Source organism: Osmerus mordax, chromosome 12 (genome assembly GCF_038355195.1).
Source record: "Osmerus mordax isolate fOsmMor3 chromosome 12, fOsmMor3.pri, whole genome shotgun sequence".
NCBI lineage: Eukaryota > Metazoa > Chordata > Actinopteri > Osmeriformes > Osmeridae > Osmerus > Osmerus mordax.
In genome coordinates this window covers 7,975,660-8,003,434 of record NC_090061.1, presented here as the reverse complement: position 1 = coordinate 8,003,434, position 27,775 = coordinate 7,975,660, and the positions used below count along the sequence as shown (strand labels likewise).

At 44.9% G+C, this 27,775-nt stretch overlaps 3 protein-coding genes and 1 long non-coding RNA gene across 9 annotated transcripts in view; 2 read left to right on the top strand and 2 right to left on the bottom strand.

The window, feature by feature from the left end:
* LOC136953970 (rho guanine nucleotide exchange factor 9-like) overlaps positions 1-15,926 on the top strand; it is a 32,556-nt gene extending 16,630 nt beyond the window's left edge. For 3 of the 5 annotated variants that reach the window (XM_067247465.1, XM_067247468.1, XM_067247469.1), the window contains 10 exons: positions 3,480-3,659; positions 4,843-4,932; positions 6,069-6,269; positions 6,467-6,646; positions 7,698-7,930; positions 8,467-8,596; positions 8,950-9,081; positions 11,391-11,634; positions 11,905-11,973; positions 13,732-15,926. In XM_067247465.1, the coding sequence (XP_067103566.1) occupies positions 3,480-3,659; positions 4,843-4,932; positions 6,069-6,269; positions 6,467-6,646; positions 7,698-7,930; positions 8,467-8,596; positions 8,950-9,081; positions 11,391-11,634; positions 11,905-11,973; positions 13,732-13,907 (1,635 nt within the window). In that variant the 3' untranslated portion in view covers positions 13,908-15,926. Of the gene's footprint in view, positions 1-3,479; positions 3,660-4,842; positions 4,933-6,068; positions 6,270-6,466; positions 6,647-7,697; positions 7,931-8,466; positions 8,597-8,949; positions 9,082-11,390; positions 11,635-11,904; positions 11,997-13,731 lie in introns of all 5 variants that reach the window. The other 2 variants (XM_067247467.1, XM_067247466.1) reach the window with 2 other exon arrangements.
* Positions 15,927-19,721: 3,795 nt separating this feature from the next.
* Positions 19,722-22,428, bottom strand: LOC136954637 (ankyrin repeat and SOCS box protein 12-like). Its single transcript, XM_067248275.1, has 4 exons — positions 22,261-22,428; positions 21,469-21,803; positions 20,667-21,195; positions 19,722-20,276 (listed from the first exon to the last, which is right to left on the bottom strand). The coding sequence occupies exons 2-4, from the start codon at positions 21,757-21,759 to the stop codon at positions 20,143-20,145; spliced, it is 954 nt and encodes a 317-aa protein (XP_067104376.1). The 5' UTR covers positions 21,760-21,803; positions 22,261-22,428; the 3' UTR covers positions 19,722-20,142.
* Positions 22,429-23,238: 810 nt separating this feature from the next.
* Positions 23,239-24,884, top strand: LOC136954640 (uncharacterized). The gene is made up of 4 exons (XR_010878119.1): positions 23,239-23,357; positions 23,927-24,246; positions 24,383-24,535; positions 24,625-24,884. It is a non-coding gene; the product is annotated as an uncharacterized lncRNA (long non-coding RNA).
* zc4h2 (zinc finger, C4H2 domain containing) lies at positions 24,814-27,745 on the bottom strand. 2 transcript variants are annotated; one of them, XM_067248277.1, is made up of 5 exons: positions 27,620-27,745; positions 26,733-26,904; positions 26,362-26,534; positions 25,939-26,101; positions 24,814-25,713 (listed from the first exon to the last, which is right to left on the bottom strand). In XM_067248277.1, exons 1-5 carry the CDS (start codon positions 27,670-27,672, stop codon positions 25,600-25,602), a joined length of 675 nt encoding a protein of 224 aa, XP_067104378.1. In that variant the 5' UTR covers positions 27,673-27,745; the 3' UTR covers positions 24,814-25,599. The 2 variants fall into 2 exon arrangements, with proteins under 2 accessions (XP_067104378.1, XP_067104377.1); XM_067248276.1 differs by having other exon boundaries at positions 24,820-25,713; positions 25,939-26,152.
* Between the last annotated feature and the right edge of the window lie 30 nt (positions 27,746-27,775).

The following is a 27,775-nucleotide window of genomic DNA, read 5'->3' as shown; positions in this document are numbered from 1 at the left end:
ATGTGTGCACGGCTCTGCTGTGGATGAGAGAACGCTGTCGGAATGCAGCGAGGCTGCCAGTGCAGTGAATGCTGATGTGTTGTGTTGCAGGGACAGAAGAGATGGAGATAGGTAGAAAGAGCCGGAAAAAAGAGAAGGGGGGGGGGTAGGAGATTTAGGGTCTTAGAATCTTAGGTTATCACCATCTATCTCTGTGACGGAGTCCGCAACAGCGGGAACACCGGCACAATTGTTTCCATCCTGCGGGCTCTTTCCCTGCATGATATTTGCATTGACCTATATAAAAGTCCTGGCTTTTTTTCCAAACCAATGATCTTTGATGTTGTAGCGACCAGGTAATAAAATCCTCACTATGCTAGGTCATAGAGTAGAGGGATGTGGAGGTGAGTGGGGGGAGGAACGGAGGGAGGGTGGGGGTGGTGTTGTGATGGTATCTGTCCCCCCCCGCCCCTCCCCCGGGTATGTGTTGCGAGTATTTCCTTTGATCAAGGGGGTGTCAGCCGTCACCGAGTGGGGATTGTGTGTGTGTGGGGGGGGGAGAGCGATTGATTATGTAACTCTTTTAATTTATTCCGACATGGAACGGGATAGGCTGCCTCTCATTGCGGTGTGTTGGAGGGGGCAGAAGTGGATCTCATTAGCCGGCGAGAGGAGAGTGGGGGCTGAGGGATGAAACGATTTGGGGAGGAACATTAGCCGTGAATGGATACCCCCCCCTCCTTTATTACAGAGGTGTGATGGAGTGAAGAGAGGGAGAGAGAGAAAGGAATAAAGTAACCCAGCGAATGGGGTTGAATGTACAGTGGATTGCGGTAGGGTTGCCTAGGGAGCGAGGTGTAGGTAGGGTAGAGGGGAATGAAGTTGACCCAAGTAGAGGAGCTGATCTGGGGGGACTTTCTCTAGTATAAGTCCCCTGGGTGGTTGAGGTGATGGTGGTATCTGTCAATTCTGAAGTCTTGGAAGGCCTCATTATAACTACATAGGTTCAAAGACCAGATAGGAATCGTCTTGTTCCTGTCTTCCCTCTAAGCCTGGTACGGACCATGTTCAACAATTACACCCTAGGGAGGATCATTCTGAGGGATCTGAATCCAAATTCCTGCTCGACTCAAAAATCGGTTTCCTTTTCATCTGTCCTGTTTCCATGGCAGCATGACACACACACACGTGAGAGTACTTGGTCGTGTCTGGTGGGACTGAGGAGAGGACTACAGGAAATGAAGTTGTCTCAGCCCCGCACCACAGTGCCTGATTTGCCAGTAATGAACCAGTCACTCACATCCTGACCTCAGTGGCAGCTTCTGGCTCTCCAGGCAGAGCAGGGAGGAGCCAGAGCAACATACATCACACCCAAGGACAGGGCTGGGGTTGTTTTTGAAAACCGACTGATGCACTAAAATCCCAGACCTAGTACAGAAGCAAAATCCAAATTGAGCGGAAGTACGTAGGAGGGCAGAGCCAGGCCACCCCGCCCCCTCCTCTGCCTGGGAGTCCAGACAGGAGTTGAAATGTCCAGTTACTGGCGAATGTCGATACTGGCGAAGCATCTTCATCTGTTGTCATGACAACCTCGGCTCAGTCCTGTCCTCCTCCAGGCTCAGCGGTCCCTCCCATGGTCACTCCTGACTCCCGATTGGCTTATATCCCCCCGCTATCCCAGCAAGCCATGGCAGAGAAAGGATTGTTGGCCGGTTTAAGGGGGGATGTGGACACGGAGTGTGAGAGCTTATATCCTTATGGGGGCCGGGATTAGGTACAAACAAACTGCGTTCTCTCTCTTTCTTTCCCTTTCCCTCTCTCTCTCTCTCTTTCTCTCCATCTTTCTATCTCACTTTCTCTCTGTCTGTCTCACCCTCTGCCTACCTTTATTTCCTAGCACACAAACCCGTGTCTTAGACACACAAATTGTGTGGGTATTTAGTAACACACACATACACTCACAAACATCATACAGGCAGTGGAGCTCACTTCAGACTGTAATCACCATGAAGGCATTTGAAAGCCGGTAACACATACACAGTATTTGAGTTTGCCTCATGCACATAGACCCTGCAAGTTCCAACCAGCAAACAAATCCTCAGTGCTGTTTTGAATGCTTCAGTAGGAAGGGCTCTTCTCCCTGAGATGCTGCCCTGCGGGGGGTCTTACTCCCAAACATCCACACTGACCTTTCTGTGTGTGTGTGTGAGTGTAGGGACCTGCATGCATGTGTCTGTATGCCTTACTGGATGTTTGTGCATGTGTTTACCTTTGTACTGAAGAATTCACGCAAGTGTGTGTGTGCGTGTGTGTGTGGGCATGCGCCAGTCTCAAGGTGACGTAACTCAACCCCGGTGTGACGGATAGAGGGGGTTAGATGGATCACGACAGGTCAGAGGGGGCTGTGGTGTGTCTGCTCTATTCCATCCCTGTTCCTTTAATGAGACTGACCTTACCCCCCCCCCCACACACACACACACACACACACCTACGCAGGAACACAGATCACAAGACCTCCACACCCAGATGCACGCACTCCCTCGCTCTTTAGCATTCACGCTGACACTCACGGGCGGGCGAGATGAAAGAGGAGGTAGAGAGAGAGACAGACAGAGACACCAGATAATAATCTCTCATTTGTTTGCTCCTTGACACCTGTATTAGATCAACTCAGCTGTAATCATTTTAATTTCATAACCTTCCAGTTAGGACCTTCAATGAATCTGTGTCGTCGTGCTGTGCTTCATACTAATGGACTTGGCTTCCTGTTGTGTGTCCACTGTTCAAGTCTCGTGTTGTGTTCGTGCCCACAGTGTTGGCTGTTTTTGCATAATAGAGTTACCTTTGGTGCATTGTTGCTCTATTATAGATGCTAAGCTGCTAATGGAAGCTAGCTTTGTGTGCGAATGTGCGTGCGTTCATTATCATTCATTTATCTGTGAGAGAGTTTGGACAGTGAGATCCACATGTCCGGGACAGAATAATTTGAGTAATTACGATCCTAATGAGCTCAACTACAGCCATGTCTCTTAACATGGATACATGCACATTACTGTATCTGCACTGGTTAGTAACATTGTGTACAACACATTCTTCATTCTACATCCCTGCAAACGTCTCTAATGACGTTTGCAGGGATGTAGCCTCAATGTTAATTACCTGATGAGCTGGAACATGGAGCTTAATGCAATTAAATCATCCTACGGGTGGATATAAATGTGTGAAAGTGAGAGCGTGTGTACGTGTGTGTGCACGAGCATAGCAAGTATGTGATTAACGTTTGTCACAGCTGGGTAGGTAATGATAGTGATGTTATGTGTTGGATGTAGTTAACTTGATGACACAACACTTACTGATGGAAAGAGTTCGACGCAATTGTAGAAAATAACTTTATATCATTATCTCTGTTTCTCCTCTCTCTCCTCCCCTCTCTCCCTGTCTTCTCTCTTTCTCCTCCCTCCATCTTCTCTCTCTATCTCCTCACATCCCCCTGTCCTCAGTTGATAAGCGGAGGTTCGATTGTCAGCGCTGAGGCGGTATGGGACCATGTGACCATGGCGGACCGCGAGTTGGCGTTTAAGGCCGGTGACGTCATCAAGGTGCTGGACGCGTCCAACAAGGACTGGTGGTGGGGCCAGATCGACGAGGAAGAGGGCTGGTTCCCCGCCAGCTTCGTACGGGTGAGTAACACACACACAAACGATGGTAACACACCACAGTTAACACTGACACACACTGACCAAGGCCTTGTGGCTGTACCAAAATCCAGGCAAACATCCAAGGGGGATTTTGCAGTTGTAAAGTTGCAGCTCCCACTTTCTAGAACTGTCTTCCGTTAGTTATATAGAACACAGAGTCTGCGTACGGTTTTAATAAGCTGTTAAAACTCGTTTCGTAAGCACTTTGTTTTGTAATGTGTGTTTTGCCTTCTGTGCAGTTTGTAACTTTTAATTAACGATTTTATCTATACAGATATTACAAAAATACATATATACAGTATTTAAAAAGTTTTTATTGTACAGCACCTTGAAATTTTAGTTTTGAAATGCATTTTATAAATAAAGTTTACTTACTTACTTACTTACTTACAAACATTGTCACATGTAATCATATTAATTTATCTTTCAATTAACAAACACATCATGTAACACACACACACGCTCCTCATGGGTAACAACAAACACTTTGTTGTCGCACACACAAGACATCTCACGCACACCTGTGTCTTATGAACACATTAGTGAAGCTAACAAACACACACAGATGAGAGAACTGGGATTCTAACCCTCAGAGGCGTGTGCCTCTGCCTCTGGCACTGATAGTGACAATCTAACATGTTCTACAGACAATATCACTCCTACATACCGTCGTCAGGCTGGTTCAGTGTCCTCTGATACACTCTCTGATGTTCTGCCACTGAGCTACACTTATCACCTTTAAGACAAGTTAGAGGAGAAGATATTTCTTGAAAGGCTTTCCACACACAGCAGTGTCAGGATGCTTAAAGGCTCTGATAAGCCCTTCTGGTTATTTAATGTTCTCTGATGATTGTTGCCCTGCTTGATTGCAGAGCCTAGCTTTAACTCCTCCCACGTCAACCATACTGTTCCCGACCCCATGATTAAATGGACCAATAGCCAGCAAGAAAGTTGTTTTCCTCAAAATACATTACACACACACATGCACACGCACGCACGCACACACACACACACACACACAACGGTGCAAACTCCCCTGAGTCCCCCATGCCCCACCCCACCCCTCCATGCCAACCAGAGCGCCCCAGAGCGCCCCAGAGCGACGGACGGACCGACAGGCTGCCAGTCAACCAAAAGTGTGTTTCTGTCATTCTCTCCCCCCAAGGTGGAAGCCCACCCTCCTCCGCCCCAAACAAAACAGGTTTTCTATATCAACCCCATAGCAACTCCACGGTGCCAAAACACCACATCAAAGGTGCGTTCCCCCCCCACCCCCAGCCTCATCACTCCAACCCATCCAGTCCCCCCCCCAGTCTCCTCCCCACCCGCTCAGTCTGTCTACGCAACGTGCCCCCCCCCCCCCCCCCCCCTTCCCACCATCACCTCTGACAACACCACACGCATACACTCATCATAACATTCACCATGACCTCCATGACCCCCACACACACATCATCCTCCAGGTCAGACCAATACGAGTCAAAAGTAAAGTCAGACACCAGATCAGACCAGATCCAGATTTCAATTTGATAGACTGATCGTCTCCTGAGTGCAATTAAGATTCATGGGGATAACATAACCATTCTGAGGGATAGACACATTTTTCTATACAAAATGTAACTCCCCTGTGGGCTTCTCAGTACCTACTTTCTTTCGACTGTAATCTTCTTTTACTATTGACTCTGATTCCCGTGTAGGGTGTAGAATGTAGTGTGTGGTGTGTAGGGGGCTGGCCAGGTCCTCGTCAGCGTCAGTACCTTCCCACCGCCTCTGCTTGTCTGTGAAGCCACATCTCATCTTGTGTTTGGCATTCTACCCGCCGGCTCTTTGATGTTCTCCTGGCAAACTGTGTGTCATCAGGTGTCTGCAGTGCTGGGCATCGGAACAACGCTCGCTTGGCCCTAGTCTGAGAGAGAGTGGGGGATGAGGGTGTATGTGAGTGAGTGAGTGAGTGAGTGAGTGAGTGAAAGTGTGAATGTGTGTGTGTACAAGGCTCTCTGAGCACAGCTTGGACAGGATTTGGACATTCTCCCTTGGCATCTGTCCCTGGCAGTGCCCGCTGAACACTGGATAGCTGGTTGGCAGTGTGTCCCTTACCTACTCCCTGGATCAAAGAACATTGTGTGTGTGTGTGAGTGTGTGTGTGTGTGCATGTTCGGGGAGGGGGGGAGGTTCTGAAAATATATTTAAAAAGGATAGTACAGAGTTTGCTGTGGACCACTGACACTTTGACATCGATTGCTTCAAATGTTTTTGTGTGCAGTATAAATCAAAATGTGAGTGTCAATTACCTCAGGTTAGGTATGTGTGGATCTGTGGCTTTAGGGGTGCTTCCCTCACTCATATGTGTCTGTGTGTGTGGTCTCTGTGTGTGTGTGTTGCTTTCCTCAGCTGTGGGTCAACCAGGAGGATGGAGGGGTGGAGCCAGCCGAGGGGACCAGTGAGGTTCAGAATGGCCACCTGGACCCAACCAATGACTGCCTGTGTCTGGGCTCGCCCTTGCAAAACCGAGACCAGATGAGGGCCAATGTCATCAACGAGATTATGAGCACTGAGAGGCACTACATCAAACACCTGAAGGACATCTGTGAAGTATGGAACACACACACACACACTCTCACACACACTTTGTCTCACTAATATACTGTCTCATACACACTCTTCAATCATGATCTTGAGGGCCACTACATCAAACACTTGAAGGACAGAAGAGTACAGGACACACCACCACACACACACACACACACACACATTGTCTTCCTCTCACTGTGCTGGACCTTGTCTCTCAGGGCTACTTGCGCCAGTGTAGGAAGAGGGTGGACATGTTCAACGATGACCAGCTCAAAGTGATCTTTGGGAACATTGAGGACATCTACCGCTTCCAGATGGGCTTTGTGAGAGACCTGGAGAAACAGTACAACACAGAGGATCCCCACCTCTCTGAGATAGGACCCTGCTTCCTAGAACATGTGAGTCACAACACAAGAACGGGACGTATAGAACCTGGTTTTCTAGAACAAGTTAAGTAAACCAAACAATTTTTTTCTAGAACAAGTTAGTTATGGGACCCTGTTTCCTTGAACACGTTATGTACAGTAGATAGAACCATGTGACCTAGGACATGGGTCCTATACATTGTCCTATAGAGCATTTAAGCTATTTAGAACCCTTTGATGTAGAACACGTCAGGTATCTAGAACCCTGTGTCGTAGAACACGAGGTATTTATAAACCTGGTTCTTGGAACACAAGGTATTTAGAACCCAGTATCCTAGAGCATGTGAGCTATTTCGAACCCTGATACCAGCAGCACGTGAGGTACACTGAGAACACGTGCAGAGCAGCAGCATCACAGCTACATTGTTAGATAGATTGTTAGAACCCCCGCTTTCTAGAACAATGGCAACTCGGAAACAGGGATGAATCATGCTGTGGAGATCGACATGAGGGAGTGTAGAGAAAGTGTTTTGTGTTGTTTTGTTTAAATGAAGAATGTCTCCTCAATTTTTGTTCTGCTCCATGATTTTTAAATGGTTGAATGACTTCAACCCTGAATCACAAAGCTTATATTTGGCAGTGAAAGAAATGCCATGACAAATGCCTTGACCTACTTCTACAAGAGGCTGAATCTCATTTCATATCCTCTTCACTCAGTGTTTCCCCTACCATTATATTAGGGGGGCTCCCCGCCCCCCCAATGGCACCCCCCACCCCCCTGGAAGGTCAAGTTAATTTTTACATTTAGCACCAGATCACAAAATAAGTCATTTACGGTTACCTTTCCTATAAAACAGGTCTATTACACAAACTAAATGGCCTTATGTTATTTATCTTATTTACACGACGGCATGTCATTTCTGTCTCTACATGTCTCTACCATGTCGTCGTCGTCCCCCCCCCAAGCTATAAACCTAGGGGAAACACTGTCACTGTTTTGGGTTTTCCTGCCTGCCTGCCTGCCTGCCTGCCTGCCTGTCTGCCTGCCTGCCCTGTTCCAAACTCCCATGTGTGTGCCTTACAGCAAGACGGGTTCTGGATCTACTCGGAGTACTGTAACAACCACCTGGACGCCTGCATGGAGCTGAGCAAACTGATGAGGGACGGCAGGTACCAGCACTTCTTCGAGGCGTGCCGTCTCCTCCAGCAGATGATCGACATCGCCATCGACGGCTTCCTCCTCACGCCCGTCCAGAAGATCTGCAAGTACCCTCTGCAGCTGGCCGAACTGCTCAAATACACAGCACAAGAGCACAGGTAGGAGACATGCGCCCGCGCACACACACTTACATACACACACACACATACACACACACACATACACACACAACCATCCTAGGTTTTTCATCTCTTGTTAGTCAATGTGTTTGTCTAATCAAGCTCCAGGTCATTCACAAATCACACTTTCACAGCCAGAGAGGGATAGATGCCAGCTTCCTGTGCCAGTTTGTCTGTGTGTGTGTGTCTGTGAGGTATCGACTGGCTGCCAGCTATAGAATTCTGCCTTCACACACACGCACACACACACACACATCATCTGCTCTCGTCAGGCCCCTACCCCAGGACAGTATACCAGGCCTGTCCTAGCCTGACAGCGTTTACAGGCTCAGTTAACTTGTAAACAGTTAGTTTTACCTCTAAATTTCATTTAATCCAGATAATTGCTCTATCTCAGGCGATGCTGTGGCAGCTGATGTTCTGGTGTGTTTTATAGTCCTGTGTAGCAGATTTACTGGATCTTTGATGTAACATTCGCTCATTTCCCGGTAATAACTCATGTCCTGTCTCCATAGTGACTATCGGTATGTGGCGGCAGCTCTGGCGGTGATGCGGAACGTCACTCAGCAAATCAATGAGAGGAAGAGGAGGCTGGAGAACATAGACAAGATTGCCCAATGGCAGGCCTCTGTTCTGGACTGGGAGGTACAACCAGTAGCCCTAAACTAAACTTGAGTAGCCCCACCCTACCAGCCCCACCCCACTAGTAGGGTGGGGCTACTCAAGTTTGGACTAGTTGGAATTACGCAGTATAGAAATCAAAAGGGATGTCACACAAATGTCAATAATAATGTTAGCATTTGGATTATGGAGACGTGTTGCTAGCATTGTTAGCACTGCAAATGACATTAGAAATAATTAGTCGTTGCTCGAACACACATAAGAATATCCTAAATAAAATGCACAAAGTTGTTATATTATGTTGAAGTGCTTCCGTCATCTGTGTGTGTGCTTGGGTGTGTGTCTGTGTGCATGTGTATTTGTGTGTGTGTGTCCAGGGTGAAGACATCTTGGACCGGAGCTCAGAGCTGATCTATACCGGGGAGATGTCATGGATCTACCAGCCGTATGGACGCAGCCAGCAGAGAGTCTTCTTCCTCTTCGACCACCAGCTGGTCCTCTGCAAGAAGGTGCACAACCCCCCTCTCTCCCTCTCTCTCTCTCTCTCTCTCTCTCTCTCTCTCTCTCTCTCTCTCTTTCTCTCACTCTATCTATCTTGATATCTCTCTCTTTCTTTCCTTCTCTCGCCTCTGTCGGTTTGTTTCGGGATGCCTCTCTTTCTTTCTCTCTCTTCCTCTTTCCCTTACACACTCTCTCACTCTTTCTCTTTCCCTCACACACTCTCTTTCTCTTTCCCTCACACACTCTCTCCCTCTTTCTCTCACTGCATTTCTAACTCAGTCCCCACTCACTATATATATCTCTGTCTCTCTCTGTCTTTCTCTCTCTGACACATGATTTTCCCTTTCACAATCCTCTTCTCCGCTCTAAAATATCTCCTCTTTCAAGAGGTGCTTTCAAAAAAAAAAACAAGCTTGCATGCTGACGTTCCCTGATTTAAAAAGTGCCCCCTAGGTGAGAAATGTTCCGTGCTGGTGAGAAGTGCTTTTGAGCATCTAGTATCTCCTGGGATGTGAAGCCCATACATACTGAATGGTCAGACCTTCCCTGTTGATCCCAGAGTGCCTAGCTGAACACACACTAGCTGTCACACAAGAACATTGTGGTATTGTACAAGCTCATGATTGCCTGTAAGATGGAGATTACCACAGGGTTCTAGACTTGTTATCACACACACACATATTCATTCGCTATGCGGACATTTACTGTACACGAACACACTCTCTCATATACACATGCACATATAATAATAAATGTATATGTACTGATAAGTATAGTACTAAATGTTTGGATACTCCAACATATACTCTTCCCCCTTTGCTCCACCCCCTCTCCTTTGCATGCATGCATGCATGCATGCACACACACACATACACACGCAATCCCCCTCCATACATACTTTTCCTTGTTATCTCCCACACCATCTTGTAAGTGCGTGTGCATGCTCAGTTGTGTGTATGTTGTTGTGTGTTCGTGCGTGCGTATGTCTGGTACTATGTCTTGAGCCTTGCTTCCCCATGGCATGCCTGCTCTCTTATGGGGGGAGTGGCTACAGGACACACTTCAGTACAGTTCCTCTCCCCCCCCCATCCCCCCACCAAAACCCCCACCCTAACATAACATGTGTAATGCCAGCCCTCAGGGCGTATTAGTAGCGTGTTGCGTGTTGTCTTTCTTCCTTCCTCCTCCTTCCCTCCTCACATCTCCGCCTTTTCGGCACGGAGACAGCGATCTCATCTGGGCACGCTCATTAGCAGTTTGTTGGGATTCTCACCGTTTCTCTCTAATTCTCATTAAAAGTGGAGGAGAGCTTAGTTCCAGGGTTCTGCTCCCTGACTGCAGTGTTAACAGTCAACGTCAACGTCCGCGCGGCGCTGTGTAGGCGGCCTGGTGGTTAAGCGTTTACCCAGAGAATGAGGTTGAGGGTTCAGTCCCCCTGAGGACCGCACCAGTGACTGGATGGACCAAACTCCAGGGTTGTATTTTTGTCTGGAGTTGGAGCGGGGCCCAAGGCTTTACAACAACTGTGTCCTGCCAGGGGGCTGTACCTGTGCGTCAAGCTATCTCTGGGGACCAATAGACCAATTGTCTGTTTTTTTTTTCTAATGTGCTGTTGCCTTCCCTGCGCAATGAACTGTCAACACACACTGTTGCATCTAAATTTAGTTATTTGTGTACAGTTTGTGGGGCTTCGATATTGATTTCATGGTTTTTTTGCCTGAAAATAGACTCTATTCAAACCAAGCTGTCACTTGTGATTCTGTTCTGTGTGGCCTCAATCCTCGGTTCAAATCTTTTTAAATTTCATGACTGAAATTCTTATCAGGGCAAACATTTGAATTTAATTCACCTGGTACTGCAGGAAGAGTAAAGCAAAAGACCATAGTATTTGAATCTACTATTGAAAATACCACTTGAATCTGGTGTCTATAACGGACTAGTCATAGCATCTCCAATGCCATAGCTTTGATCCAGTATGTTAATGTGATGAACAGTCCATTCAGGAAACGTTCTGGTCATGTAGTGAAAGTCTATGAATATGAAGAAGTTAATCATCATCATTGTAATGTGTTCTGTTGCGTGTGGAGGATGGCATGTTTGTGGGGTGGACGGGTGGGGAGGGATGGAGGGAGGGTGTGTTGTCTGTTGGGCAGCAGATGGAGAAGGGTTGCATAAGCCAGTCTCCATCAGCGCAATAAGGAGTGGAAGATGCCCTCAAGCTGACACCTCCTGTAGATTTAACACACACACACACTCTCTAAGAGCACCCACTCTCATTCTCATTTCTCTCCCTCTTTCTTTCCATTGCTCACTCCAGGACCTGATTCGCCGGGATATCCTGTACTATAAGGGCCGCATCGACATGGACCGCTACGAGGTCCGGGACGCCACAGACGGGCGTGACGACGACTTCAACGTGAGCGTGAAGAACGCCTTCAAGCTGTGCAACAAGGACAGCGAGGAGATCCACATCTTTCTGGCCAAGAAGCTGGAGGAGAAGATCCGCTGGCTCAGGGCCTTCCACGAGGAGAGAAAGATGGTGCAGGAAGACGAGAAAATCGGTTAGACACAGACACACACATAGACACACACATAGACACACACATAGACACACACATAGACACACACTTGTCATCTCTGGTACATCTTGGTTTGTCCCAAAGGCACACACACACACACACACTATTGTATGCCTCTCAGTCATAAATAACATGAGTTGTGAATGTCATTCCACCTTGCTGACTAAAGGGCTAGCGGGCAACACAACAACACAGTCCTGGACACACCAGCAACAGCATCCAATTGCAATCTGAGTGTGTGTGTGTCCTCAGGTTTTGAGATCTCTGAGTACCAGAAGCGTCAGGCAGCCCTGACGGTGAGAAAGGTGACCAAACAGAAAGGTGAGGCAACACGGAGATATCAGGTGATTTTCCTTTTCTTCTCCTCTCTGAGCCGTCTGTCTTTTCATTGCTGTTCATTCATAATGCACCTCACTAACACACACACGCACATTAATGTGTGTCTTGTCACTTCTGTAGAAGGTTTACATCATTTGGGACACTTGTAATTTTGGAGATGCCTCTGTTTTAAATGAAAAATGACAACTTCTTAAAGGTAAATAATTGTGTATCAGTTTATTCTTAGCTCCCTGTCAACCCAGCTTCCCCTTTTAGGAAACCTTATGTGACGTTAGCAAGGAAAATAGCCTACATTTGGAACATTACAATGCTACAAAATAAACTAGCTTGAGAACAATTGAGGTATCGAAACGAATTACGAGCGTCTCCAGTACTGTTTACATTAAGCAAATTGTGACATATACACGTATTACTGTACACCACAGAACAATCTGTAAGTCCAACCACATTTGAACATCAACGAAAAGACAGAGGGCTGTTTGCATGGAGGTTGATACTGTCAGCTATGGAGACTCACAACAGATGGATGTTTTGGGATGTTTCACTATTTTTTACATGTTGATGTTGTTTATACTGTTATGGTACACACTGAGCATGAGGACCACCATACGACTAACCTAACAACTCTGTTGTTCTAATGTTGGGATGGGCCCATTTTTCGAGTTGTTTGTCCGTGCTTTGTGTTTGTGTGTGTTTTAAAGTGCTGTATGTGTATATACCTGGCACAAGGTGAAGTACTTTCTTGAATTTCAGATTCATTTATAGATATCATCTTGAGAAAGAGGGCCATGTTGTATGGACATGGTTTGAAAATGATTAAGGTATATTCATTAGAGTTTTATAAAGCGTTAATGCAACAAGATGCCATGGCAACTGCTAAACAATGTGAGCTATACTGTAGAAACGATAAAAGGAATTGGGGCATACAGTTGCCTACAGTTAATTCTTCTATTTAAAACACAGGATATTAGCAGTATTATACATTTACAGAAATAAATACATTTTCTAAAAATAAACACAATAAAATGTATTTATGGCTAAACAAAATCCACACTCTAAGATGCCATGGCAGCTTTTCAATTTATTTTCCCATCTTCTACTATTGATTATCTGTAGTTGCTATTGGCAGTAGTGTAGTTGTGATGCTAGAGTTAACTAGTTCAATGCATAGCAGCTTTTTGGTAGATTTTTGATCCCTCTCCGTGTTCCGTAGTGAGTAGGCTGCTAATCAATCTGACCTCCGGTCCGCAAAGCCAGAATAACAATAATTCTCTGTTATGAAAAATGCTTGATTTCATATCTGTACGGAATGAGTGTTATCTCTGGTGGTCTTCTTTGTCGGACTTGGAGGTTTGTTTGAATAGCATTTTTTGACTCCCTTGTGTCATTCTAGAGTTGTACACCCCCCACCATATCCATTGTCTAGCATCATCCTATGATCTAGATTCTAGAATCATGTATCTTGTGGTCTCATATGCAAGAAAGATCATGCAGTCAAAGATTCAGTATTGCAATGCGTATGCGACTGTGAGGGAGGGGAGCGGGGAGGGGAGGGGAGGGGGGAATGCATGGATATATGTTGTGGTGTTGTTTGTAATTAGGCACCTTTACTGATGACCTTTTCTCTTTGCTATCCAATCTATTCCCCTCTGCTTTGTGCCTTGCATCCTCCCTCCCTGATGCCTCTCTGCAACTGCCCCCCCACACCTGCCTATCCCCCCCTCTGCACTTGCCCACCAGGTGTAAACAGGAGCGCACCCCCCTCATACCCGCCCCCCCAGGACCCCCTGGGCCCCGGCCAGTATGAGGTACCGGAGGACTTGGCACAAGCAGAGGCTTTTGAATTCAGTCAATCCAAAAGAGGCCAGGGTCCATTCTGGCAGAATTTTAGTAGATTAGCACCATTTAAGAAATAGAGCCTCACAAACTCTCTCAGAAGAACTGGCTCTTTTATTCCTTCCTAGAAGCACTAAAATGTCGGACAGATAACGTTCCGTCAAAAAAAGAAGAAGAAATGAAATAGACTTTGAAGGAACGGAAGTAACGGCCAATATTGTCAAGGGTGATTTGATTTGACTGATGCCCCAAGGACTGAAGACTTGGATTATAACTCTCTCTTACCTGTATGTTAATGTTCTTAGTTACCATGCTACTTCTGGTGAGACCACCGTCACCTAGCTCCACCCCTGGAAACGGCACCGAACAACCAACCAAGCAGTCTGAATGTCCCGTCGGCATTGCTTGTTTTTTTTTTTTTTTATTATCATCATTTTCAAGTAAATGTTTACCACTGTTTTTCCCTTGCCAGAACTGACTTCTCCAAGTTTGATAGTGCATGGAGATGAAAGCTTTTGAGTTGAAGGGTAGGTGAGTGTTGGCCATGTGTGCGTGTGTCTTGAGGGAGACTTTACGTCTGAAAGGCTTCTTCTGTAGCTTATATCAAGTCCTTGCTGTCAGAATCACCATTGTTTTAGAGTCAAGCTCTGATCAAAGTCCAAACTTTTTACATGAACACTGTGTCTTTCTCTTTCTTCTGCTAATCATCCTCTCTCTGTTCTTCCCCCAATCCTTTCTTTCTCTCACCTCCCTAATCCTTTGGTCTCTCTTTCTTTTCTCTCCTTAGCATACTCCTCTCTGCCCTCCAGCCCACTCTACTTTTGGGTTCTCTGTCTTCCTCTCCCCTCCCTCTCTCCATCCCCTCTCTCCATCCCTCCCTCCACCTCTCTTGCCTGTCTCAGTGTGTGTGCTTTTATTTCTTTCGCATGAGGTGCGTCATTCACTTGGAAGTCTGCAATTGGTTGTGATATGACGGGTCAGGGAGCCAATCAATAATGGGCACCATCAAATAGAACATTCACATCATTGGCATCCACATAGCAGACAGGACTTTACAGGGTATTCACTTGAGGGCCTCTGCATGTTCGACTGTAGAGGAACTCTCGAGTCAGTAAAAACATGTATTTGATATACCTCCCCCTTTTACCTGAGACCTCCCCTTTTCCCCAGGGATTATTTCTCATTGGCTGTTTAAACAGAGAACAGCCTATGGGGAGTTTCGGACATGCTCGGATTTTAGTCAGGCTATAAGCATAATCATCATATTCATGTGATGGATATTTACAGGAAAATACCAAAAAGCACAGCCCACAAATCAACCTTCTGATGAATGTTGCACATTAATTTTCAAAGCATGAGAGAGGCAAGATCCTGCACCAACATGACTGTGATATTTGGCTTCCATGAAGAGTAGATGGTATCTGCTAAGCATACCACAGAGACCAGGTGAATCCATGTCACAACATGTCAGAGAGTAGCAACATACCAAAACATGTCCTCTCCCTCACCTCACCTCAACCCAAATTCCCTTTTTTAGCAGGTATCAAGAAGTTCTTTTATTATTTTGACGGGAACCCAATGGAATTCTAACTGTGCATGGGTCTTTGTGTAAATCTACTCCGAAAATCTTAAAGATATCAGTCAGGAATAGGGGAGTATCATGGCGGAGCACCGCTATAATGAGGTGTGCGTCCCAGTGGTGGAGAAAGCACCATCATATCTGCAGGTGTCTACACACACATACTGTACATTGTTGCTGGGTGTATTCTTTCCACAGTTGAAATGTCCATCTTGTTCATCTATTTAAAAATATTCATTGTTTGACCGACAGATACAGAAGTATTTTGTAATGATATGACCATCATTGTTATCATCATTTGATCGATCAGTATGACAACTTTGTGCGATGTGATATATCATTATATATTTACAGTACTCACTACAGAGTGATATATAAAACAAATATATAGTTCTATGTCATATTTGTTTGCCTTCTTATAGGCACTATTTTATTGGAAAAAAAGAACATAGATTTTTCTTCTTTGTAATGGTGTGTAATTTATGTTGTTTTATTTCAAGTAAAGACCAGTTGAAACACAGGTGATGTGGTTTTGAGTGTCTTCTAAAAGTGGCACTGATGTGGTTATGGTTGTGTATGATAACCCCTTGAGCCTGGCACAGCATGGCACAGGCTGGCACTGTGCCGGTCTTTCAACAGGAACAGATAAGTGTAGCTTTGGCTTCCAGGCTTCGATAACCTCAGGTCCAGCTCGGTTGTTATCCTCAATATACACACATACACACCTACATACCCCCCCCCCCCCCCTTGCCCCTGTTACACTGCAGAGAACAGAGATGCTATCCAACAGTGCCTTCCAGCATTCCACTAGTGATTATCTATTCAATTTCACAGTCAGATATGAATTAGTCATGTCTTTCCCCCTCAGTGTGACGCGTTGCTCTCTCTCTCCGTCTCTCTGGGAACACAGCACTCTGGGGAGCCCGAGAGGCACTCACACTAGACGAGACACAGAGAGAGACAGAGAGAGAGAATACTGTGACTAACTGGAACTCTGACCCTCCCATGCGCTGCAGTTGAACATAAACACGCATTTGATTTGGTTTATTTTGGGAATGATTTCCACTCATTCAAACTGAGGGGAATGTGTACATTTAAATACAATTTAATTAAATGTACTTTGTCTCCCAGATGATATGACACTGACAGAAGTACTCAAGGGTAAAAATTGTTTGTAGCCTATAAAAGGCCTGCCAGCACTTTTTCTTATTTTTGTTGAGGTGATCATTAATCATGTGACACAGTGAGCTCGCTAAAAGGAACAATGTAACTAAATGTACAAAATGTATAAACGACAGATATCATATTTGAACATTGGTGGTTACGTTTGACACTAGCGTAGTTTCCGCTCAAGTAAGCTCTAGGCCGCATTGCCTGGTAAAGCATGTTCACCGCATCCAGTATTTTGCATGAGACGATGATAGACTTTGTTTGCTAGACACCATCCGGAACCTTCCATTTTATATTACAAACTCTCCTTTACTCTCACATTACTCTCAGTTAACTGGTCCCTTGTTCCTGACATTCATTTCTACACACATTATCGAAATATCGGAACACATTCTCTGTGGAAGATAGGTGACATTAAGCTCATATCATATTCTCCTCTCTTGGACACCAGTCCGGGAATTTTTTTTATTTGAAGTTAGTTCAGAACGAAACCTTGAACATATCAACGTATGGATAGCTGATTTGTGGTTGAGAAAAATTGCCATAACTGTGCTTTTAATGAAACAACAGCCCACTTTGCCATATGTTTACTTCTGGTTATTTGTGGAAAGTGCCACTCCTCCTACATATTCGAGGTAAAACGGGTCATTTTTCTATGGCAACAGGCAGGCAAACAACTGAGGGTGGTGGTGTAGGCTACTGTACGTGTTTGCAAAGATTTATTGTCGCAGCAGAAGAACTAAGCTAATGAGAAAAGCTCTTAGAGGGAGCTATATATAAATTGGACATAATCTCAATCAGTCCTTTACAGTATCGTATCAGTAAAGCACATTATCACACAGTAACAGATTATTTATCTTGCAATGGTTTGGAACTGTTTATTTATTTTCCCAATTAGCGACAGTATTTATGAGATTCAGTATTCTGTACATTATGCTGATATTATCATGTGTGTATTAGGCTACATTATAAGACATAACCCTTATCTGTTTTGATGTACACTTTTGTGTGTATTTAGTACCCCTAATTTAACTCACAACAAACCCCTCAACTTCTATACTACTGTCACATTGTTAACTCTGCTTCATGGTGTAAGTGGTTGTCAAACCAAGGAAACGCTAAAGTGTGTTGTCCAGGCTGTTTGAGAATGTGAAGCCTTTTTCTTTCAGTCTTTTGCACCTAGGGATCACCTTCACCAGTATCCACCTGCACATAGTGCCAGTGTCCACCTCCACGCTGAGCAATTTGCTGGACATATTCTGGGATCAGATCAGTGTCTACAGTAAGTAATAGCACAGCATTTAGCTCTTGTAAACAGTGACACATATCCAGTATGACATTATTTAGACAATATATTAAGTGATAAGGTTAGAAAACATAGTCTTCTTCCTTAGTTGTTAAAGCGTTTCTCCTTTGTTTATTCAAACAGCTAGGGTACAGTGGATTCACCCAAAACATTTGAAGTGGATTCCATGTCAAAAAATCAGTCCAGAAAGAGGCCCGTCTTTTGGATGGTTATTTAGTTCCATTGTGTTTAACCATTTATCTGGGGGGCAGGGGTGGGGGGGGTTCTAGTCGTGACACCACAGAGCAACGTCTCACTATTTTACCTGTCTCTTTGAAACATCAATAGTATACGGACAGTAGTGTCATTTTTTTTGTATTATTGTTGGCCTTTGGGTCAATTGTTTTATTTATTTTTGGTCATAAAAGTAAAGAAAAATGCCTATTCAAATCCAGAAACTGTGAATGCGGGCATGGAATTGTACGTACTGTTGAAACAGTAATATGTTTGTATGTAAATGTAATCAGAAGCACTGGGAATATGTTGTTATTTGATGTAAAATTATAATTATTCTTATCTATTATAACTGTACTTTTGTTTGGAAATAAAAATCCTCTATCTACTGAACTGTGTCCCAGGCAGTGTTGTGATGTCAGCTGGGACATACAGGACTTCCTGTTTTGTGACATCATATCCTGTGTTTTTGTGTATATCCTTTGTTTTAATGTTCCCTCACAGCTGCAAGGGGGAGTGGGACTACTTTCAGATTCTCTACTTCAGCTTTCCTTCCTTTAAGAAATATCTGGTCTGACATGGGGGGGGGTAGGCCGCTTCTGTCAAATTCAAACAGGGCCGATGGTGTCAGTTATACATGAGACAAAAGTAATTCTCTGGATTAAAACGTTGTAACTCGTTGAAATGTAATGTACCCCAAAACACCAGCATGGTGCAACACGCTGTTCGATACAAGCAAACAAACTGTGTTCTCCAAGTGGCTATAATGAATAACTGATGAGTCGGATGTACATGGATCCCCAGCTAGCCATATTAAAGTGTATTTATCCGTTAGTACATCATGTTTTCATATCCACGGCGGCGAGTCTGTTTCAAGTCAGGGAGATCTAAGACACACACAGACATGGGAGAGAGGGAAATAAAGAAATTAAGGGGGAGGGGGGAGAGAGAGACAGAAAGAGGGAAAACGAGCACTGTAGAAAGGTATGCACTGTAAAATGATAGGACCTGGATTGGAGTGCAACCTCATCGAGATCTCTTTCAGAGTTCTCGTTTTCCACCCATGTTTGAACAGCTCACAGCTTTTTTGCTGCGAAAGCTGTTTTTATGCATTCAGTCTCTCATTGTATCAATTACATCCATTGTTCTGTTTTTCAAAACTGGTTTAAGAGAGTGAGTTCAATCAAGATATTGTACCTGGTGGTTGCCAGACAGGTTAAACCTTTTGTCTGCAGATTGGTATAATCAGTACCACCTATTGGCAACCTGCTTGAGACTGTTGAGGTAAAATCACACCCCAGTTGAGGTAAACGCACATCCTGATTGTAATAGCCAAGCCATTACAGTGATGAGTGATAAAGTACCTACTGTGGGGAATGTTGGCATGATCACACGGGTGTAAACATTAAGCCCAAAGAATGTGCAGTGCTAGGCTTCCATCTAGTGGTGGCTCATGGCATTGCAGATGGAGACAGCGTATATCTGTATAATAAAGGGGAGTATTTCAGATTAACCATTGTTTGCAAAGCTTGCACACCAAGAATTATTGAGTGGTATTTTAACTCCAACTCAGTCCTTCTGTAATAGAGGACAGTGCTGAATAGAAAGAAAGAGAGTGTATCTATGAACTGTTTTATATTTAATATACTTGTGCATTTTAAGAAACACCTACATCTAATGACAAACACACTCAACCATAATCTTCAATAAAGACACATTTAAAAATGTCACTTGTAACATCTGAATTCTGTACAAAATAAGATGTTTTACTACAAGGTTAGGCACACATTAGTTCAAGTCTTCTATCCTCTGTTCCTTCGGATTCTCCTCCTGATTTAGCATGTCACAATCCTCCTCAGTAAGGGTACATTTCTTTAATCTTTGCACCATTATAAAGGAAATGACCCAGTCAAAATGTCGGAACCAATACAGCTATAAATGTGCAATTTATAAAAAGATAAAGGGGTTGGAGAGTAGGAGGCTATTTCAGCTTTTTGTGACAATTGCAGTACATATCTGAATATCATTACTAGACAGAGACTAGAGGTCAGGTGACATGTTTGAGGTAGTTCCTCAAGATATGAGGAATGTCCATGCTGTCGATAGCAGCTGCTTTGTTGACCATGGGAAGGAATCTTCGGATGGCCAGTCTCGTCTGGGACATCAGGGTTTTAGGACAAACTGGAAAGGAAAAGGAGAGATTTATTTGTATGATTTATTTAAATTGCTAAAACGTTGTGTTGACATCTACTTACATGGAATAGTATGCACCAATATTAATGTCCAAATATGTTCCTTGGCTGTAGCCTCCAAAATACTATTAGGACTAAGCATTTATTGTCTTGGATTATATGCTGTACTTAATATTCACAGTCATACCCATAACAATACAATCTATTCACGTGCATCTGTGTAATATTAAATATCAGTCTCTGTGTGGGTGTGTTTGTGGGTGCAGGGTTTTGCAGTTCCTCCCACATCCACCATAAGGAGACCTCTTCAGGCAGGAGGAGAACTGATGAGAGATGGGCAGTCCTCTCGGTATGCCTCCAACGTCAAAGCAGGCCTCACCTCTCTCCTTCAGCAGTAGCACCAGCGCTTCGTTCTGCATGGTGGTCTTGTCTACGATCAGAGTGGGAAGGTACATGTCCGCCCCAAAGTCAATCAGCATCTGTGTGTATTCCAGGCCGCAACCGTAGCGCAGGCACATCTCCAGCACCGTCTTGGGCTGCTTGACCCTAGCCAGCATCTTCTCCTCGGTGCAGTTGTAGTTGGGGTTGGCTCCATGGAGGAGCAGCAGCTTGAAGCAGTCCAGGTGGCCGTACACGGCCGAGATGTACAGGGGTCCTCGGCACGCCGTAGCGTTGGTAGCCCACTCGGGGATTTTGGGCCGGACATCCACCTCGGCGCCGAACAGGAGGAGCTCCCGGAGGATGTCCACGTCCCCCTCGCGGGCGGCGGTCAGCACCGGGGAGCAGTTGTTGTACTGGCTGCCGTTAGGGTCGGCGCCTGCTTTCAGCAGCGCTACCACACAGTCCAGGTGTTTACCACTGACAGCTGTGAAGAGAGGGGTCTGGGCCTTTACGTCCAGGCTGTCCACCTTTGAGTACATAAACACACACATACAGATCGACTCAGACACATTTAGACACACACAGAGATACAGATAAGCTGAGACAAACACAGATAAGGCGAGACAAAGCATCCATCTTTAGCTCGGTGGGGTAATCTTAACCGGGCTGATTACAAATCGAGGTTGTAGGTTGCACTATCTCATTTCAAATTGTCCCAACCTCTGGCTACATAAATCCACATTCTCCAATCAACAGACAACATCAGCAAGCTCACGCAGCCAGCCAATCCTTTATCTTACCTCCGCCCCGTGCTCCAATAGGAGCTCCAGAGAGCGCAGGTGTCCGTGCGCGGCAGCCGTGCGCAGGGGGGTGACTGGAACCCCCCAGCCACTGCGGGAGTTGATGCACCTGCGGTAGCTATCCTGGGAGAGGAGCTCAGACAGCTGGGCCACGTCATCGGCGCTGACCGCCTGGTTGAGGGATTGGCACTGCTCCCTCTCCTCCTCGTCGCCCTCCTTGGGCTGGAGCAGCGAGAAGATCTTGGAGATGTCCATCAAACTCATGTTGACTGGGATCTCCTCCTGTACCATGCTGGAGATAGGGAACTGGTACAGTCCAATCAGACTGCCTCCACCTTCGGTTCGAGCCAGAAAACATAAATGAGAACAGGTTGGCAGGTAAGGTTGGGATTTATGCTATCCATGATGATATGCCACATGCCTTACATGCGTGACGAGATGAGATAGTGCGTGGTTCAGTTTGACTGGCATACATGCTAAATACTATCATTGCACACATACTGAGATGATTCAAAAAGCAGAACATATTGAAATGTTTACTGCTCTGCACAGCAATGCATCATGTCTGTGGTCTTTCATTTTGTGACAACTGGTCAAACCGAGTACAGCCTATATAATACCAAATATAGGGAAATCAAGCATGTGAGGTGAAAGATAATAGACTATATCTTTAAAATTGTCCATGGTCACATAATGCTGTATTTAAATCTAAAGACGTTTAACTGTAGCCACCAACACTGAGACAAAGACAGAGACACACAGCAAGGAAGATTAACAAGATTTTCCACTTACCTCACTTTATGGGTCAGCAACTGGTGATGTTTTGCTAAATTTGTTGAACAGTATGCTTGTAGTAAACACATTCATAACTGGTCAGTCACGTGAAGGAATGGCAGAGATTGTGAGGAGTGTGTATGTCGCTGTAAGACTGAAATTCTGTACTCAGTGTTTGTGTGTGTGCCACTGTCTGACACAGCAGAGCAGAGAGGGACAGGGGGCCTTGGTGGTGGTGGTGGTGGGGGGGGGGGTGCTAATTTTAGGCCACAGATGGACCTGGCCAAACTTCCATTCTTGGAGGGTTGAGGGAGGCTAGGGGGCTATAATTAGAAAGGTGATAGACTTGTGACACTCTGTCTAGTTGGTGCCTGATAGGTGGGTAGTGATTTATTCTCCTGTGTCCTTAAGAATAGTAACTGGATGGTATAGTATCCTCCTATATTCCTCAACTGATCCATATTCTGGATTCCTAGTTGTTTCAACTAAGTTGAAAGTTATTATCATTAGTCTACATGTTTCGTATTAAAGGCATGTCATCACCCTGACTGTCCAGTTCACACTGGGCAGCCATCTTACAGGCTGGCTGCTACAGCTGTCTCAAAGGCAGAAAATCAGCTGTTCTCCCCCACAATGCTGTATCCTTTGCCCTGTATCCCATTGTAGGTGTAAGGGACTGCCACATTGCATTCTTTACTCAGATGCCATGAGGTTCCACATTCCTGGAATTTAGGGTAACTGAACTCGAGGCACAATAAAATTCCTCCCCAGGACCACAGAAATAAATAGGTGGTTTGATCATTATTATTTATTTAGTAGGCCAATAAAAAATCTTCAGAAACACTGATTTGAGCAGCATACATTTATTTTACTTTTTCAAATGAACACAAGATTACGCCTGCCATTCCATATTCACATATTTAGCCTTCCACTCGCTAGGTGGTGGTATTTAATTGTTTGCCTTAAATCACTGGACATGGTACGTTCGTAGGCTGGCACGTTAGCTAAAGTTATTACAGAGAATGTCTAATAGACGGGCTCTGGTTATTAATGCTTTTCACACGAGTTAATAGTTATCTTGAATCACCTAACTCATACAACGATGCACGTCCAAGGTTTGTTTTGATATTAGTCTACTCCTAATTTAATTAATGTTGGTATGCTTACTCTACTGGTCAGGTTAGCCATCGTGTTAGCTAGCTAGCTAGCACTAGCTAAAGTTGTCATCGACGTTGTTAATACTAGCAACACAGACAGTAACGCTGTTGCTACACAGTTGCATGATAGCAAGTATGCGAACTTTGTAAGCTCATTTTAGCACAATATTTAAGTAAAAAAATAAACGGCACATTGTGGTGACTGGTTGTCAGCAGGTGTCTTATTGAAAGACATTAAGATAGGACGATAAATAAAAGATATCAAACAACACGAAGGGTTTGCTACTAGTATCTCTAGCTCTAACTATTAGCAGCCGTAGTGTTTGGCTGGTAAATAAAGTATAGACAGTTCCTTGACACTGACCAGCTAAAACAATGCACTTTAGATCTATAATTTTCTGCTATACTTTCTATAAGCACTTTTTGAACGTCGATTTTGGATGAAAGGTTCTTCTAAATGAATAACATGTCAAAGTAATGTAGTAGACCTCATTGAGCTAAAGCCATCTTCCCATTCCGTTTATCAGGTGACGGTTCAGAGCCAGTAAGGGAGAGCAAGGCTCTGAAAACCTATTGCTGCAGAATGGTCTCGGTGGTCCACAGGCACAAGCACACAGCTTCCTCGGGACACCCGAAGAGGAAAAAGAGCCGGAGTGACAGAAGTGATACTAGACATAGAGAGCCGAGGCTGGAGAGAGAGGAGACTTGCCTTCCAGAGCTTACAGTAGGAAAGAAGAGGAGAGATGTGAACTCCCAACTCCCTCTGTTCGACCCTGTCGCCCGACCAGTCCCGCTGCAGCTCATCTCAATGCTCAAACTGAAGAGCTTTACTGAAGAAATGAGACAGGTAAGAAAGGGACGGGTGAACATTAACCCTCAGATGGTTCACACTCAAGTTTCTAATAGGGTCATTACTGCTCTGTATTGAGTCAAAACAAACATGGACACTAATGTATTCTTGTATGTGCGCTTTTGTTAAACAGGCAGCAGACATAGAGATACACGACCCCTCAGTATGTGGTGAGTGTGTGGAGCAGCAGGCTAGTCTGGCACTAGACACGTTCATACAGAGAAAGAGGACTCTACTGTATTCTCTCACACTCGAGGACAGAATCCAGACTCACCTCTGCAACAGAGTAAGCCTTCAACACATTTAAATACACTTTTCCTTTGAAATAACCCTCTTATACATGGATGTTAAGTCCAGATGTTTCCTGTGTTTCAGGACACTGTGTGCCTCTTGGGAGAGCTCCTACGGAATCTGCCAAAGCTCTCTGACGCACCCCAAACAATCTGGGAGGAACTGCAAGCCAAGGAGAGGGGCTTATTGCCATCAGGGGTTACCCTGGCAAAACCACAGGAACAATTAGACCCTCCAACTGTGTAAATATACTAAAAAAACAACATTCCCAATGTAGTAAAAAAAAAAACAGTTATTTATTTTTGTATTAAAGATTCACATACAACACTATTAAAACCAAACACGCCTAATTTCTTCTTTAGTTGGTCATTTGTCATGTTCCCAGTACACACAAACAAAGTTGTGGATTTGAGCATAAACCCACCTTTTATATTATCGCAAAACAGTCTTCATGTTTCAACCATGGAAAATATTTGCATGCATTGCAATTTAAATACAAAGAAAAATACAGTACAAGGCAACTTTCTAAGGCAGGTAAAACAACAACAATATTATTTTAATATTCAACATTTTATTTCATAGGTTTATTTTTTTTAATATTTTTTGTCTTGTTTCTATTATTGCATTTACATTATTGGGGATGGCTAATGAGTCTACTAGGATTCTGACAATGACATTTCAACACACTGAAGCACTGGTCAAAACAAGGAGGGGAATAACATGAACACAAGACTTGGCTGCCCTGCAGTGTGGATGGATCATTAAGGACCTAGGACCATTTCACTCATACCAAGTCCACATTCGAAACATACAGGGTGAAGCGCAACACATACACAAGGGCCTGTTCAGACACTTATAAAATGCAATCTCTCCAGCCTTACTTTGATCTTTGTTTTTTTTCTTTAATTTTTACTAAATGTGGTTAGACTATTTGACTACCACCTCATAAGATTACCTCAGTTGAAAGTGGCTGGAAGAGGGTGCATGTTTACAGCATTGAGACCAGGCTGAGCACAGTGCGTTGTACTCAGGGACATCCTCCACGACTAGGGCTGGGGTCTACTCATCAGGCTTCCTCTTGGGCTTCTTGGGGTTGCGGGAGCGGCTCTTGGCCTTGCACAGGGGGCAGATGGGAGCGTTGCGGTGAATCTGCTGATGGCAGGACAGGCACGCCTGAAGACGGGCAGAGAGAGAGGGAACAGAAACACTTAATTCCAGAACCAGTTGCATTGGTTACACTGGTTGTGAAGGGTTACCGGGTGTGCATTGTTCAACCTGCCTGAACATATAAGAATGTATGTCTGTATCATCGTGGATGGGGAGAAGTTAAAACACCACCTTCATGGAAAGGTAACTCTCTGAAGTAGGTGTGTCGTGAGCGTGTGCCTGCAGACGTACCTTCATGGGGGGTGGCTGTTGTCTGAAGGTGGCCGTCTGGCGGGCGTCTTGTTTCCTAGAGACCTGGAGTTGTTGGGCTGCAGCCGCCGCCGCTGCAAGGGACTCTGGGATGGCAGGTTCGTGAGGCTCCTTCTGCCACTCAGCCTTCTGCTTCTCAAAGTAACTAATGAAACCAGGGACAGAGAGACCAGGTTGGCCCTGCTTCTTATAGTAACTGAACGAGATGAAAGAGAATAGATATGCACATCATAGTTATGAGGTTCATAACTGCAATACAGGCAAAGAATCTAGCAAATGGTCAAAACCCCCTGAGGTTACTTCAGATGCAGTACTTCTGTACATTTGTATTCACTGTGTGTGTAAAAAAAAAGACATGGGTTCACGTGTATACAGGCGAGCCGTGTCATGTGCGTGTGTACTGACTCCAGTGAGAGTTTCTCCTCCTCCTCGTTGAGGTTGGGCAGTCGGTGCAGACCCAGGGTCATCCTCAGGGCGTCCACGTGCTCCTTCAGGGGCTTGTATTCGTCATGCAGCCGCCGTGTAGTCTCCAGAAGCTTGTTGAGGTCATTCTCTGACTGCTTGATGGTGCTCTCCATCTGGCGAGGGAGGTTACTGAATGATAAAAAGCTGTACAGATAGAAGTGTAACACTGAAGTAACAGAGGGGAATCCCACCTCCCCGCTCCACAGCACCCACATTCTACATTTTAAACAGGAATGACAGACGGCAGTTGGAGATCCTTGGAGGGCTACACAACAAACCCTGACTGAGCAGAACAAGGAGCCAGCACATACCACATTGATGTCAGCGTGTATGAGTCGTAGCTCCTCCACGTGGGCCATCTTCTCCTGCAGCAGGAGGTCCATCTCCTGCTTGTACTCCTTCAGATGTTTCTCCTCCGATTCCAAAGACTCAAACTCACTCTTCAGACGAGACTTGATTTTCTGCATCTGGAGGGTCTTGTTCCTGGAGACCAGAGGGGGGTTGGAAATGGAGTCACACATTTATATATATGTATATATACATATCTCTGAAAGTTGAAAAATTGATTTCGTTTGTCTTGATTTAGCTTTACATACAATTAACCTACGAGTATATTATGGTCACATTAGGTTTGAATGTTTCTATTTTTCCACGGCAAGTGAAGACATTGCACAGCTGTGTGTGTGGCAGCAGATGCTGCTTTATTTATAAACCATTGAAAGTATGAATCACAGCCCTTCATTCTGCGTGTTTAACCCACATTCGGCAACGTTGTCCAGATATTAACCTGCCAATATCATACAACTAGCTGGCTGGCTAACCAGCTTGTCTGTCAAGGCACAGACATCTGGCATTAGCTGATGAAAACATCTGTATAGGCGATTATGCACAGCTAATTCATGCCTGCTGCTTAGAGTTATATGCACAAAGAACATCGTATGGCTGGCTGAATAGCAAGCTAATTTGCCAGGTCTTTTGAGACAATAGAACAGCGACCCCGCTTCTAGCCCTGCGGCTATCTCGCCACATAGCCAGCTAGCTCAATAACAAAGCCAAGAAGCTAACCTTAATGCGGTCTGGCAGTGCCTGCTGCAAACTAGCTGGCTAAACTAGCCACTTGCTCTTTTCGAAAGCTACCTACCGCAACTAAAGCATCCAGCTACCAAACAGATGTTTTTTATAAATGAATGTTTCTTACCGTATTTCCAAGATATTTTCTAGTTTGCACATTATTTCTTGTTCGTCCGCCATGTTTTTTTTTACAACAATAGACAAATTATTAGCTGTAGTCGAAAGGCCAGAGTAGTCTAATAAAACACAATACCATGACACACAGCACGCACGCGCAGGGAGA